General features: G+C 42.5%; 1 protein-coding gene across 1 annotated transcript in view; it reads left to right on the top strand.

Annotated features, from left to right (window-relative positions):
* Window positions 1–1,206: 1,206 nt before the first annotated feature.
* ST8SIA6 (ST8 alpha-N-acetyl-neuraminide alpha-2,8-sialyltransferase 6) overlaps window positions 1,207–16,673 on the top strand; it is a 152,456-nt gene continuing 136,989 nt past the window's right edge. The window contains exons 1-2 of the mRNA XM_046010504.1: window positions 1,207–1,307; window positions 1,768–1,866. Coding sequence (XP_045866460.1) covers window positions 1,207–1,307; window positions 1,768–1,866 — 200 coding nt within the window. The remainder of the gene's footprint in view (window positions 1,308–1,767; window positions 1,867–16,673) is intronic.

Here is a 16,673-nt window from a genome sequence, read left to right as displayed (position 1 = left end):
TGGGGTTTACGGTTCACTGAGGTTCCTCAAGGGTTGAGTCGGGAGCAAAACTGAGGTTGCATTGCAGGAGACATGCGCAGTCTGCTGGAGGCACGGAGGACGAGGACAGAATCGCTTGGGGGCAGAAAGAGGACAGCCAGACCGTATCACACCGCGATAGGGCCATTTCCCAGTATCTAACCAATGTGATTTAGACCAACATGACTTAAATCAATGGTCTGCTAATTTTTTCTGAAAAGGGATAGATAAATGCTTTAGGTTCCGGGGCCCATATGATCTTTGTCACCACTACTCAACCCTGCCTTGTAACCCCAAAGCAGGTTCCCACAGCTACGTACAGGCAGGGAGAAGACATAGGAACTGGCATGGAGGTGGTCCAAAAACATTATTTGCAAAACCAGGCTGGGGCCAAGCTCGGCCTTCAGGTGGTAGTATGCCAGCTCCTAAAGATTCCCTGGCTCCTGGTAAATCCACTCTCTGTGCCTCTGAATTTGCGTTTAAGCAAGAGGCGGTTCCTCCTCCCCTTGGGTACCAGGATCTACCCAACGAAACCAAGTCCCTAGCAGCCTTTGCGTGGGGCGATCCAGCCGAGCGACTACACAGTTTTAAGAAAGTTTTGAAGTGGGCTCTTTCCTTTCTTCTCTTCCACCTCTCCGAGTCCTTGCTTTCCACCGCAGGGACGCGGAAGGAGTTGAGGTGTGCTTGGGTGAGCTGCGTGGGCTCCGGGGAAGAGCCTGCGGGCACTCTGGAGAAGGCGAGGGCGCACAAAAGTTGGAGCCCAATCAGCACCGAGTCCAGCTCCCGAGTCCCAACCTTCAGGTGACCCCGCGCGGCGGCGGCGGCGGAGGAGGAGGCAGCGGCGGCGGCCGCGGCGCGGCGACTAAAGCCCGCAGCGGCTCGGAGCGCCTCCGGGAGGAAAGGAGGCGAGCTTGGCGAATCGTCACTGCCAAGCCGAGCGCCGAGCTCAGCGGTCCGGGGCTGGACGCGAGAAGGCGAGAGCCGACACGCGCCTTCTCCCTTCGCCCCCCGCACACCGCGGGAGGCTGGGCCGGGGCGCCGGGAGTGCGGGTCCGCGCCGCGCGCCGTCGTCGCCCCTCCCCGCCGCGTTTGAACACTGGAGGTGTGCGTGGCGGCGGCGGGAGCAGCGAGTCGGGCCGGCCGGGCTGCGCTTCGCCGGGGCGGCGGCGGTCGTGCGTGGGGCTCAGGATGCGGCCGGGGGGCGCGCTGCTCGCCCTGCTCGCCAGCCTACTGCTGCTTCTGCTGCTGCGCCTGCTCTGGTGCTCCACCGACGCGCCCGCTCGCTCCAGGTAACCCGCCCGCCTGCCACGCGCCCCCCGGGGCTCCCCCGCCGCCCGGCCGCCCGCCTCCGGGCCGCCGCGAAGGAAAGCCGACGGGGGGCGGTAGCGCGAGGGCGGGCGGGGAAGGGGGCGTCCAGGAGGCAGGACGGGCCTGGCCCGGGTGACCGAGGGGGCGATGCGGGGACCAGATGGACACCGGTTGCGGCGGGGAGGAAGGCGAGGGCTCCGGCGGGCGGTCGCTGCGGAGCGGGACCTGCCGTCGGGTCCCCCGCGGTCTCCCGAGCTCGCCGTTCTGGTGCGTGGCTCCCCTTCCTTCCCGCCCGAAGCGGCTTCAAACTCCGGGGTCTGGGAGCTGCCGGGGGCGGGGGATCCGGGCTGCGCGAGGACGCCCCGGCCAGGTGCGAGCGCGCTGCCGCCGCCGAGCCTGTCAGCGAGGTGTAACAACTTAGTTTTCTTCCTGGCGGTGCAGGCTCTTGGTGGAGGAGAGCAGGGACTCCACCCGCGGTACCCCCGCCGCGCTGAGGACGCTCCGGAGCCCGGCGACCCAGCTACCGCGCCCCACGAACAGGTACCCGCGGCGTGGGGCTGCGGGCGGGAGGGGACTCGGCGGCTGCGGGGCGCGGGTGGGGCGCGGCTGCAGCCGCAGGGCTCGCCTTGCGCTGTCTGGCTGGGACCGCGCGATTGAGTGCGCTTGGGTGTCTGAGTGGGGGGGGGTGGGGGTAGGGTGGGTGGGGGTGTGTGTGTGTGTGTGTGTGTGTGTGTGTGTGTGTGTGTGTGTGTGTGTGTGTGTGTGTTTAACTCCTCACACTGCCTCAACCTCCCCTGTAAAGCCTGGATCTCCACGTAGAGGTTCTTCGAACCGGCGGAGAGACTCAAACCGCTGCACTTTGCCAAAATGGGTGCTGAGGCCCCCCTTCTCGGTAACCTGGTGTTGAAAACCCCGGAGAGAAGCAGCTCAGTCTGTCTGTAGAGGGATTCGGTTGGTTTGCTTTTTGTCTTTATGCTGTACAGGGCACCCGTGTAGAGATTCACGTTTGGGAGAATTCTGTGCACAACGTTCAGACTGTTTTTGTCCTTAGTGAATGGAAGCTTAAAACTGTTCTTTTTCACTCACAGGAGTATTTATCCATGTGCAATAATTATTTGGTTTTTAATCTTTCTTTCTGATTACAAAAGCAATACATGCTTGTTGCAGAAACTTAGGTAATATGAGAAATGTATTAAGAAATATTCACTCAGAACTGTATCACCCACAGATCATAGTAAGGCTTTGGTCTATATCCTTCCAGTAGTTTTGCCTACCTACATATATTTTTTAAATATATTTAAGATTAGACTTTGTGGTCTACCTTTTTTCCTAAAAAATTAGACAAATACATACATTACCCCCCCCACTATTGCTTTTAATTGTTGGATAATTCATCAGATGAACGTGCCATCTGTTTAACTCTTTGTAGCTCTAGACATTTTGACTGTTTCCTGTTTGCTTTTTGTTTTATTTGCTGTTAATAATTCTATTAAGTGTATCCTTGTATGTAAATCATTATCTTCATTTTAAATGAATTCTCCAGGATGGAGTGATAGAAGTCATATTATTAGGTTGAAGAATATATACATTGTTGGTTCCAAACACATATGGCTGGTTACATCCTGGAAGAGTTGGTTCAATTTACATTTTCACCAGAAGAATGTACCGTTCCGTGCCTCACAATGCTATTCTTACCTTAATTTTGTGTACTGTCTCTTTTCCTCTGCTTATCTCTTGCGAATCCTTTTTTCTATGTTTCCTTCTGTACATTCTTGGCTCTTGGACCTTCTAAATCTTTCTGATTGAACAATCCCAGGCTCCTGTGTGGCATAGTCATAATAAGGGTCTTGAGGGAGTCTGGAAGAAATCTTGAGGTGCAGGAACAATCTCCCACAGCCCTCCTATTAGGATTTTATAACATGTTAGAGGTACTAAGAAATCCTAGAGTAACAAAACTTTTGATAAAAATAGTGGCCTCTAGTTTTATGGGATACAGGTTTGTATACTGTAGATAGCATAGCTTTCCAGTGATCTGGGGAGCATCTGGGGAGCATTCCTTTTTTTTTTTTTTTTTTTTTTTTTTTTGCAGGCCTTGGTACTGTTTGTTATTCATTTTGGCATTGCCCCTTGGGGAAATTTTGAAAGAACGCACTAATTGAATTACCCGGTTCTAGGCCTTTTTTTGAGGTAATTCTTTGATGAATTTTTCAGCTTCTTTTGGCATACTTCTTTTCCACTTTGCATGCTTCTTGAGCTAATATAGGTAATTCCTATGTTTTTCTGAATCCGATTCAAAGGCTTTTTAAATACCAGTCTGTCATGTTTTTTAAAACCTGTCTAATTTATTTTATATGCCTTTTATCATTTATGATTTTAATTATTTATGTAACAGGGATACAAATTTTAATCTGTACTACTTGATTATGGAGAGAAATTAGAATTTCTTTTATTTTTTTAAAAGATTTTTTTATTTACTTATTTGACAGACAGAGGTCACAAGTAGGCAGAGAGGCAGGCAGAGAGAGGAGAAAGCAGGCTCCCCGCTGAGCAGAGAGCTTGATGTGGGGCTCCATCCCAGGACCGTGGGATCATGACCTGAGCCAAAGGCAGAGGCTTTAACCCACTGAGCCACCCAGGAGCTCCTATAATTTCCTTTAAAGATTTATTTATTTATTTTAGAGAAAGAGAGCATGAGCAGGAGGGGCACAGGGTAAGGCAAAAAGATTCTCAAGAAGACTCCCCACTGAGCTCAGAGCCTGAAGTGGGGCTTGATCCTAGGACCCTGAGATCAGGACCAGAGCCAAAGCCAAGAGTTGGACACTTAACTGACAACCCAGGCACCCCAAGAAATTAGAATTTCTTAATTTTTCTGTAGCTGATCTGATCTTTCCTTCATGAGCCCCACACTGTAGATAATAGGTAAAAGTAATAATAGTAATGCTAATAGCGGTAAAGATAGCCGGCACTTAATGAATATTTTTATGGGCCAGATACTGACCTAGGCACTTTACATTTATTAACTCACTTAATCCTTAAAAACTACTGAGAGAAACTATGATTATCTTCATTTCATAGTTGAGGAAACTGAGGCACAGAGAGATGAATAAATTTCCCAGAGTCACAAGGTTGGCAAATTGTGGATCCAGGCGTCAGACCTAGGCCATGTGGATCCAGAATCCCACACTCTTAATGTCCCTGCTGTGTAGCCTTTCTGAGGTGCTGGGCAAGACGGGGTATGTGTGTATGTCTCCAGGTTAAAGCTTAGTCAGATGTGACAATATAAGCAACTCTTTCTGGCAATATTTATTCTTTCTGGGAGCAAATGCTCCATCTGTCACATTGTTTTCATTGTTTCTTTTTACTTAAAGATGATACCCAGATACAAGGGGGAGGTGGGCTTACATGATGTGCTAGTAGGGTTAAGAGTTGGGGTTCATGATCATGGTAACCTTTGACTCCTCTAATTTCCAGAGTGATGTTGTCCATTTTCCACCTGATGGCTGGGTACCACCCAGCTGATAGCCAGTTAGGAAATTGCAGTTTGTAGCTCATTCTTTTTCGTCGGGTATTCTACCTTATTGGTCCCCCCACTCTGTCTTCCTCACTGAGCTTCCACCTGGTGCTACCTTTCTGGGATCTGGTAACGATTCTCTCTTAGTCCTCTCCTGTGTTGTTACTCTGCAACATTTGCTCTGAGGCTGTCTCACCCAGGTCTGGCTCACCAGATCCACAACCAGTCTCCCAGCTATTTCTGGGACCTGTCGAAACATAGAAGAATGGAGGGTGGTTCAGGAAATTAAATAGAGGTCCTCCCTCTACTTGCACCGTAAAGTACATGTGACCCTATTCTAAGTTAATTTTAGGATGGGAGGCTGTCCAAGAAGTGATCTCTTTTCAGAGTCCAAGGTTGGGGAAGAGGCCAACTTCCCTCTATTCTTGTGGTTACCTTTATCTTTCTATCCCCCAGCCAGAGCTCTCTTCTTTCCACCTCTGGTCCCAGTTGGGAATGTGCAGTCTACCCCAGTCCCTCATATTTTCTTTTGTCCTGACTCAAACTTCCAGGCTGAATTCAAACCCAAGTCTTAATGGTAATTCATGGAGACCAGGATTGAGAAGATAGGAGCTGTTTCTTCCAAGTAAGGTGGTTAATGTGCTCAAGAGGAAGAATTAGAAGAATCTGGAATACTTTTCTTGAGGCCAGAGCATATCTTGTTTTGCTTGGCTAGAGCTGAATATCACCTTATCCTTTCTCTGCATTTTTTGAGTAACAAGTCTTCATCTCTCCAGAATCCCCCAAAGGATGCTTTGAAATGACCGAGGGAACAGTCATGTCAAAGTCAGAAGACAAAAGAGAAAGACTTAATAATAATTTTCAAAATATAATTCCTTTACGATGGATGTTTTCTTTTTCTAATAAGCTTTGTCAAAATTTGTTCTAGGTTTATTTTTCATACAACCAGCTCCTGGATTTATTTCTCAATTTTGGCATGTTTTCCTTGTTGTTACTTCCTTTTTGCTACCCTTATCTTTTAAAAATCATTCCTTTCTTCCAACTTAATGCCTTGAAGTGAATGCTTTATTTATTTTTCTGTTTTTCTTTGTAAGAGAATGTTTACTACTATGAATTTTCCTTTGAACGCAGCTTTGGGTCTTTTCCTTAAGTTTGGATACATAATGTTTTGATTTTCAAAAATATATTCTAAATTGTTTATAATTACATTAATTTTTAAAAGATTTTATTAATTTTTTTTAAGTATACCCGATGTGGAGCTTGAACTCCAATTCTGAAATCAAGAGTTGCATGCTTCACTGCCTGAGCCAGCCAGGTGCCTCTATAATTGCACTAAAATATTAAATAATTTTTATCTCCATAGTGATTTAGAAGAATACTTAAATTTTCAGGTGGTTGGAATTTTTAAAAATATTAATTGAATATTCTTTCTTTTTTTTTTATTTGTTTATTTTCAGCGTAACAGTGTTCATTGTTTTTGCACCACACCCAGTGCTCCATGCAGTACGTGCCCTCCCTATTACCCACCACCTGGTTTCTCAACCTCCCACCCCCCGCCCCTTCAAAACCCTCTTGTTGTTTTTCAGAGTCCTTTTAATTTAATTTTTTATTACAAAATAAATTAGTAGAATCTGCTATAATGTCATAAGTTAGTTCTCAAATACTCAAGAAGTGAGAGACTGGACTACCAGCAATGTTAATCATGTAGCCGGAGCAAGTCTGTAACTAACTGGCTTGGAATTCCAGGGTCCCTCCATGAAAGTATCTAGGTCCTGGTTGTGACTTAGCGTCTATTAGTGGGGGTGTCCATTCTGACTTTAACATCCATATGGTGATGATTCAAACTCTCTGGCTAGCTCAGATTTCCCAGTGAGCAACAGCTATGCTTTGAATGTTCTGGTACTTACTGCCCATTTCATTGCCCCATCAGGGATGACTGGACTATGAGTTTTCCAGAGATGTGGGGACCATACTTCTACTTCTCTGCTTTCTTGTAGAGGTTTACCTGCTATTTCCCTAAGCGGGATGCCTTTCTGTTCCCTGTGACCCTTTCTCCCTGCAGTACAACTTTGACTTTTCCTTGTTTGACACCTGAGCTTCCACAAAGGGCAGACATCAAAAGTCAGTTGTGTTATATCCCAACTCATTATTGTAGTGAGTGCTTTCCTGCATGTTTTGTAGCAACTTTACTGCATGATTTTTAGATGAGTACAAAGAAAAGATGGGTGGGTACTACTTGTATTATCAATAACTTTGTATGCACATAACTGGCAGTTTTGCTATGCGTATTTTGGTAGGGGTTAGTAAAACTTTTTTAACAACATCTGAACTTTTCTTCATGTCATTTGTCTTTCTGCAACATAATTTTTAGAACACGGTATTTGAATGTGTGCACCTATCATAATTTAGCCTTGGGTTTTTAAAAAAATTTTGATTTATACTTTCATATGAACAACTTTATTTTTTTAAAAGACTTTATTTATATATTTGAGAGAGAGAAGGAGGATGGGGGGAGGAAGGTCAGAGGGAGAAACAGACTCCCTGCTGAGCAGGGAGCCTGATGTGGGACTCGATCCTGGGACTCCAGGATTATGTCCTGAGCCGAAGGCCGTCGTTTAACCAGCTGAGCCACCCAGGTGCCCCATCATATGAACAACTTTATACCCTTGCACATATTCTTGATTATTCAAATCAATTCATAGAAGTGGAGGGGCTAGATCAAAGAATATAGGAAATTTCAAAATGTTCCTATGACTTGTCCAACAACAATGGTTGTTTCAATTTATTTTCCTGTTAGCAGTGTAGGAGAATGACCATTGACTCAAACTCCTGACAGTTCTGTGTATTAGAATTTCTTTTCTTTTTTTTTTAGTTTCACTCTTAGGATATAATATTTTATTGATGTCTTAATTTGTATTTGTACTGTTGTGCTTAATCTTTAAGATATTTTTAAATTTTACTTTCTGGGTTGGCTCTTAATACTGTTATCTATCTTTCTATCAAGATCCTCTGTTTTCTGGGGCTCCTGGGTGGCTCAGTTGGTTAAGTGTCCAAACTCTTGATTTCCGCTCAGGTTATAATCTCAGGGTCCTGAGATTGAGTCCCACCTCCCGCTGCGGGGGCTCTGCTGGCAGCCTGCCTGAGAATCTCTCCCTCTGCCCCTCTCCCTACTTGTGCGTGCACATGTGCTATTTCTCTCTCTCTTTCAAATAAATAAATAAAGTCTTAAAAAAAGATACTCTATTTTCTTACAGATATACAAGAGGTTTATGAATATCAAAAGTGTAAAACTTTTCTTTACCATGCATTTAAGTTGATTTTCTAATTTAGTTAACATTTAATTATGTCTGTGGTTATTTAATCTGTGCACATTTCCGAACTTTCTGTATTCTATCACTTTTTATCCACTTTTCTTTCCCAGTTCTGCTTCTGAATTGATAAATGTAACAGTTCATTTATTGAAGTATTTGCTATGCTGAGATAAGTGTACATTTTAAGTACATTTTAAAATATTTAAACATTTAATTGTCCTAGAACTTCTTTTGGCATGTGGCAAAAGGGTGGGCTTTTATTTATTATTATTCTATCATGTACTTTTGCCTTTGAGAATTCTTTTTAATTTGAATTAGGCTCTTGCTCACAATCTAGAAATACTGAGTGGGGTGCCTGGGTGGCTCAGTCAGTTAAGCGTCTGTTTTTTGGCTCAGGTCATGATCCCAGGGTCCTGGGATCTAGCCCTGCATTGGGCTCCTTGCTCAGCTCAGCGGGGAGTCTGCCTGTCTCTTTTACTCTGCCCTTCCCCCTGCTCCTACTTTCTCTGGAGCTGACTCTCTGTCTCTCAAATAAATAAATAAATAAAATCTTAAACCCCAACAAGTCTAGAAATACTGATTAGATTTTCTTTTCTGTTGTTCAGTGCTCAATGCCACTGTAAACATTCAGCGTTCAATGCCATTATAATTCAGCCTCTCCCCACTTCTTCAGGTCTTTGTTTCCATTGCTTTGTTGGTCAGCTGGCATAAATCTTGGACATTTTAGCCTTAGAAGATGGATGATGGTGTTTCTGGAACTTGAGATATTTAAGGATCCAATTCTTATTTTTCACATATGAGTACTGAATTATTGCACCATGACTCCGTTTTTGGGGGGGGTGTCTTAGAATTTTTCTAAGGTTTCTGTTCTTCTATTTTCTGCCTTTTAGGGCCCTGAAAAACAAATAAGAGTAATCCTAACTTTTACTTTTTCAAAAGTAACCTGTTTGATTTTGTTTGATTTTTTTTGTGTTACAGATCCTGGGAGGAATGTCCTTTCCTTTCTTTGCTGCTGTTAAATTTACAGCAGTATGTCTTTTCAGTGACCTCTTTTGGTTAACTTTTTCTGTAAGCCTTTTAAATCCACTGGCCCAGTTATGCTATTTTGTTTCTATTTATTCCATTTGGTATCCTATAACGGATTAGGTGATGTGTTCCGCACATTCTGGTTGTATTCTGTGAAGCGAGTCTTCATTTTTTGTGTGTGCCAGTGCTGAACCTCTTCCCGTCATTACCTTTCCATGTAAACGATTTTATTTCTTTTTCCGATTTCAGTTTCCTCTTTTCTCTTTCCCCTGCCCTCTGGGCTGGCGTCTCAAATCTGTCCTCTACATTTCTGAATGATTTTTCTGTAGTGTCCGTTCTCTGTTTGGCCCTGTCTAAAACAGTACATCTATTCCATTTTTATTCTCTACAATTTTTTTTCGTGTCTCAGCCTGCATCTTTTCACATCAGTTTATATCTTAGGAAGCTTCTAAGTATGCTTTTAATACACCTCACCCTTCATTTCTGACGGTTGTCTTGTATTTTACTGAGAACACAAAGCAAATGCTTTCTAAAGATTTCTTTTCCTGCTTATAGTAAATATTGTTCAAATATAGTAAAAAAAAAAGTATAATTTTTCCTTACACGTTGAGAACGGTGTTCTGCCAAGAAAAAAGGAAAAAAAAGAGAATCTCTTCTCTTTAAGATTTTATTTATTTATTTGACAGATAGAGATCACAAGTAGAGAGAGAGAGAGAGGAGGAAGCAGGCTCCCTGCCAAGCAGAGAGCCCGATGCGGGGCTCGATCCCAGGACCCTGGGATCATGACCTGAGCGAAAGGCAGAGGCTTTAACCCACTGAGCCACCCAGGCGCCCTCTCTTTAAGTTTTTATGAAATTCCTGTTAGGTAACATGCAGTGTAATACTAGCTTCAGGTGTACAATTCAGTGATTCAGCATTAATGTGTATCACCTGATGGTCAGTGATGTTGAGCATCTTTTCCTGCGTCTGTTAGCCGTCTGTATGTCTTCTTTGGAAAAAAGTCTATTCATGGCTTCTCTCCATTTTTTTAAATTAACATATAATTTATTATTTGCCCCAGGGTACAGGTCTGTGATTTATCAGTCTTTTTTTTTTTAAATTTATTTAACAGAGAGAAATCACAAGAGAGGCAGGCAGAGAAAGAGGAAGGGAAGCAGGCTCTCCGCTGAGCAGAAAGCCCGATGTGGGACTTGATCCCAGGACCCTGAGATCATGACCTGAGCTGAAGGCAGCGGCTTAACCCACTGAGCCACCCAGGCACCCTGTGATTCATCAGTCTTATACAATTAACAGCACTCACCACAGCACATACCTTCTCCATTGTCCATAACTCAGCCTTCCTATCCCTCCCCCCACACCCCAATCCTCAATTTGTTTCCTGAGATTAAGAGTTTCTTATGGTTTGTCTCCCTCCTTGGTCTCATCTTGTTTCATTTTTTTCCCTCCCTACTCCCTAAAAACCCCACCCGCCTCTCAAATTCCTCATATCAGAGAGATCATATGATAATTGTCTTTCTCAGAATGACTTATTTCGCTCAGCATAATACCCTCTAGTTCCATTCACGTTGTTGCAAATGGCAAGGTTTCATTTTTTGATGGCTGCATAGTATTCCATTGTATATATACATACGTGTGTGTGTGTGTGTGTGTGTGTGTGTGTGTGTATGCGCCAATCTTTTTTATCCATTCATCTGTTGATGGACATCTAAGTTCTTTCCATAGTTTGGCTATTGTGGACATTGCTGCTATAAACACTGGGGTGCTGGTGCCCCTGTGGATCCCTACATCTGTATCTTAAGGGTAAATACCCAATAGTGCAATTGCTGGGTCATAGGGTAACTCTATTTCCAACTTTCTGAGTAACCTCCATGCTATTTTCCACAGTGGCTATACCAGCTTGCATTCCCACCGATAGTGTAGGAAGGTTCCCCTTTCTCTGCATCCTCTCCAACATCTGTCATTTCCTGATTTGTTAATTTTTGCCACTCTGACTGGTATGAGGTGATATCTCACTGTGCTTTTGTTTTGTATTTCCCTGATGCCAAGTGATGTGGAGCACTTTTTCATGTGTCTGTTGGCCATTTGGATGTCTTCTTTGCAGAAATGTCTTCTGCCCATTTCTTGATTGGATTATTTGTTCTTTGGGTGTTGAGTTTGATAAGTTCTTTCTGGATTTTGGATACTAGCCCTTTATATCATGTGTCATTTGCAAATATCTTCTCCTATTCTGTCAGTTGTCTTTTGGTTTTGTTGACTGTTTCATTCCTTGTGCAAAAGCTTGTGATCTTGATGAAGTCTCAGTAGTTCATTTTTTCCTTGCTTCCCTTGCCTTTGGCCATGTTTCTAGGAAGAAGTTGCTGCGGCTGAGGTCGAAGAGTTTGCTGCCTGTGTTCTCCTCAAGGATTTTGATGGATTCATATCTCACATTGAGGTTTTTTATTCATTTTGAGTCTATTTTTGTGTGTGGTATGAGGAAATGGTCCAGTTACATTCTTTTGCATGTGGCTGTCCAATTTTCCCAATACCATTTGTTGAAGAGACTTTTTGCAATTGGACATTCTTTCCTGCTTTATTGAAGATTAGTTGACCATAGAGTTTAGGGTCCATTTCTGGGCTCTCCATTCTGTTTCATTGATCTGTGTGTCTGCTTCGGTGCCAGTATCATACTGTCTTGATGATTACAGCTTTGTAATAGAGCTTGAAGTCTGGGTTTGTAGTGCATCCCACTATGGTTTTCTTTTTCAACATTACTCTGGCTATTTGGGATCTTTTCTGGTTCCATATAAATTTTAGGATTATTTGTTCCATTTCTTTGAAAAACATTGATAGTGTTTTGATAGGGATTGAATTAAATGTGTAGATTGCTTTACGTAGCATAGATATTTTCACAATATTTGTTCTTCTACTCCCTGAGCATGGAATGTTTTTCCATTTCTTTGTGTCTTCCTCAATTTCTTTCATGAGTACTTTCTAGTTTTTTTTTTTTCTTTTTTTATAAACATATAATGTATTTTTATCCCCAGGGGTACAGGTCTGTGAATCACCAGATTTACACACTTCACAGCACTCACCATAGCACATACCCCCCCAATGTCCATAACCCCACTCCCCCTCTCCCAATCCCCCCACCCCAGCAACCCTCAGTTTGTTTTGTGAGATTAAGAGTCTCTTATGGTTTGTCTCCTTTCCAATCCCATCTTGTTTAATTTATTCTTCTCCTACCCCCCTAACCCCCCATGTTGCATCTCCACTTCCTCATATCAGGGAGATCATATGATAGTTGTCTTTCTCCAATTGACTTATTTCACTAAGCATGATACCCTCCAGTTCCAACCACGTCATCGCAAATGGCAAGATTTCATTTCTTTTGATGGCTGCATAGTATTCCATTGTGTATATATACCACATCTTCTTTATCCATTCATCTGTTGATGGACATCTAGGTTCTTTGCATAGTTTGGCTATTGTAGACATTGCTCCTATAAACATTCGGGTGCACGTGCCCCTTCGGATCACTACGTTTGTATGTTTAGGGTAAATACCTAGTAGTGCAATTGCTGGGTCATAGGGTAGTTCTATTTTCAACAGTTGGAGCAACCTCCATGCTGTTTTCCAGAGGGGTTGCACCAGCTTGTATTCCCACCAACAGTGTAGGAGGGTTCCCCTTTCTCCACATCCTCGCCAGCATCTGTCATTTCCTGACTTGTTAATTTTAGCCATTCTGACTGCTGTGAGGTGATATCTCATTGTGGGTTTTTTTTTTTTAATTTCTTTATTTTCAGCGTAACAGTGTTCATTGTTTTTGCACCACACCCAGTGCTCCATGCAGTACGTGCCCTCCCTATTACCCACCACCTGGTTCCTCAACCTCCCACCACCCCCCCGCCCCTTCAAAACCCTCTGGTTGTTTTTCAGAGTCCATAGTCTCTCATGGTTCATCTCCCCTTCCAGTTTCCCTCAACTCCTCTCCTCTCCATCTCCCCATGTCCACCGTGTTCTTTGTTATGCTCCACAAATAAGTGAGACCATATGATACTTGACTCTCTCTGCTTGACTTAGTTCGCTCAGCAGCCTTCCCATTGAGATCAGGAACAAGACAAGGATGCCCACTCTCACCACTCTTGTTCAACATAGTATTAGAAGTCCTAGCAACAGCAATCAGACAACAAAGAGAAATAAAAGGTATCCAAATTGGCAAGGAAGAAGTCAAACTCTCTCTCTTCGCAGATGACATGATTCTTTATATGGAAAACCCCAAAGACTCCACCCCCAAACTACTAGAACTCATACAGCAATTCAGTAACGTGGCAGGATACAAAGTCAATGTACAGAAATCAGTGGCTTTCTTATACACTAACAATGAAAATACAGAAAGGGAAATTAGAGAATTGATTCCATTTACTATAGCACCAAGAACCATAAGATACCTGGGAATAAACCTAACCAAAGAGGTAAAGGACCTGTACTCGAGGAACTACAGAACACTCATGAAAGAAATTGAAGAAGACACAAAAAGATGGAGGACCGTTCCATGCTCTTGGATTGGAAGAATAAACATTGTTAAAATGTCTATACTGCCTAGAGCAATCTATACTTTTAATGCCATTCCAATCAAAATTCCACTGGTATTTTTCAAAGAGCTGGAGCAAATAATCCTAAAATTTGTATGGAATCAGAAGAGACCCTGAATTGCTAAGGAAATGTTGAAAAACAAAAACAAAACTGGCGGCATCACATTACCCAATTTCAAGCTTTACTACAAAGCTGTCATCACCAAGACAGCGTGGTACTGGCATAAAAACAGACACATTGACCAGTGGAACAGAGTGGAGAACCCAGATATGGACCCCCAACTCTATGGTCAAATAATCTTTGACAAAACAGGAAAAAATATACAATGGAAAAAAGACAGTCTCTTCAATAAATGGTGCTGGGAAAACTGGACAGTGATATGTAGAAGAATGAAACTCGACCATTCTCTTACACCGTATACAAAGAGAAACTCGAAATGGATAAAAGACCTCAATGTGAGACAGGAATCCATCAGAATCCTAGAGGAGAACATAGGGAGTAACCTCTTTGATATCAGCCACAGCAACTTCTTTCAAGATATGTCTCCAAAGGCCAAGGAAACAAAAGCGAAAATGAATTTTTGGGACTTCATCAAGATCAAAAGGTTCTGCACAGCAAAGGAAACAGTCAACAAAACAAAGAGGCAACCCACGGAATGGGACAAGATATTTGCAAATGACAGTACAGACAAAAGGTTGATATCCAGGATCTATAAAGAACTCCTCAAGCTCAACACACACAAAACAGATAATCATATCAAAAAATGGGCAGAAGATAGGAACAGACACTTCTCCAATGAAGACATACAAATGGCTATCAGACACATGAAAAAATGTTCATGATCACTAGCCATCAGGGAGATTCAAATTAAAACTACATTGAGATACCACCTGGTACCAGTTAGAATGGCCAAAATTAGCAAGACAGGAAACAATGTGTGTTGGAGAGGATGTGGAGAAAGGGGAACCCTCTTACACTGTTGGTGGGAATGCAAGTTGGTGCAGCCACTTTGGAGAACAGTGTGGAGATTCCTCAAGAAATTAAGAATAGAGCTTCCCTATGAACCTGCAATTGCACTGCTGGGTATTTACCCCAAAGGTACAGATGTAGTGAAAAGAAGAGCCATCTGTACCCCAATGTTTATTGCAGCAATGGCCACAGTCGCCAAACTGTGGAAAGATACAAGATGCCTTCAACAGACAAATGGATAAGGAAGATGTGGTCCATATACACAATGGAGTATTATGCTTCCATCAGAAAGGATGAATACCCAACTTTTGTAGCAACATGGACGGGACTGGAAGACTTTCTAGTTTTCTGAGTATAGATTCTTTGTCTCTTTGGTTACATTTATTCCTGGGTATCTTATGGTTTTGGGTGCAATTGTAAAGGGGATCGACTCCTTAATTTCTCTTTCTTCTGTCTTGCTGTTGGTGTATAGAAATGCAACTGATTTCTGTGCATTGATTTTATATCCTGACACTTTACTGATTTCCTGTATGAGCTCTAGAAGTTTTGGAGTGGAGTCTTTTGGGTTTTCCATGTAAAGTATCATATCATCTGCAAAGAGTGAGAGTTTGAGGTTTTTTTTGGCCAGTTTGGATGCCTTTTATTTCTTTTTGTTGTCTGATTACTGTCTCTCCATTTTTTTATTGGTTTTTGGAGTATTGAGGTGTTTTTTTATTATTAAAAATTTTATATTTTTATTTGACACAGAGAGAGAGAGAGAGAGAGAGAGAGAGAAAGTGCACAAGCAGGGGGAATGGCAGGCAGAGGTAAAGGGAGAAGCAGGCTTCCTGCTGAGCAGAGAACCTGATGCAGGGCTCAATCCCAGGACCCTGGGATCTGGACCTGAGCTGAAAGCAGATGATTAACATACTGAGCGACCCAGGTGCCCCAGAGTGTTTAGTTTTATAAGTTCTTTATATAGTTTGAATATTAACCCTTTATCACATATGTCATTTGAAAATATTTCTCTCATTCCATGGGTTGCCTTTTAGTTTTGGTGATTATTTCCTTCATTGTGTAGAAGCTTTTTATTTTGTTGTAGTTTTAATAGTTTATTTTTTATTTTGCTTCCCTTGCCTCAGGAAAGATATCTAATAAGAATTTGCTACAGCCAGTGTTAGAGAGGTTATGGTGTCTATGTTCTCCTCTAGGGTTTTAATAGTTTCATGTTTCACATTTATGTCTTTATTTTGAATTTATTAAGAAAGTAGCCCAGTTTCCTTCTTTTGCATGTTGCTATCCAGTCTTCTCAACACCATTTTTTTGAAGAGACTATCTTTTTCCCATCATGTATTCTTTCCTGCTTTGTCAAAGATTAATTGACTATATAGGTGTGAGTTCATTTTTGGGTGTTCTATTATGTTCTCTTGATCTGTGTGTCTGTTTTTTTAATGCCAATACTGTACTGTTTTGATCACTATAGCTTTGTAACATAACTTGATGTCTGGATTTATGATGGCTCTAGTTTTGCTTTTCTTTTTCAAAGTTGCCTTGTCTATTCAGGGTCTTTGTATGTACAAATTTTGTTCTAGCTCTGTGAAAAATGTTGTTGGTATTTTGATAGCAATTGCATTAAATGTATAGATTGCTTTGGGTAGTATAGACATTTTAATAGTATTTGTTCTTCTGATCCATGAACATGGGATGTCTTTCCATTTCTTTGCATCCTCTTTAGTTTCTTTCATCAGTGTTTTATGGTTTTCAGAGTACAGATCTTTCACCTCTTTGGTTAGGTTTATTGCTATGTTTCTTATGGTTTTTGGTACAATTGTAAATGGGATCAATTCCTTAATTTATCTTTCTGCTGCTTCATAATTGGTGTGTAGAAATGGAACAGATTTCTGTACATTGATTTTGTATCCTGCAACTTTACTGAATTTGTGTATCAGTTCTAGCAATTTTTTGGCGGAGCCGTTCAG

The sequence above is a fragment of the Meles meles genome, chromosome 7 (assembly GCF_922984935.1).
Source record: "Meles meles chromosome 7, mMelMel3.1 paternal haplotype, whole genome shotgun sequence".
NCBI classification, from domain to species: domain Eukaryota; kingdom Metazoa; phylum Chordata; class Mammalia; order Carnivora; family Mustelidae; genus Meles; species Meles meles.
The sequence above is the reverse complement of the archived record's forward strand: the minus strand, read 5'-3'. Positions and strand labels throughout refer to the sequence as shown.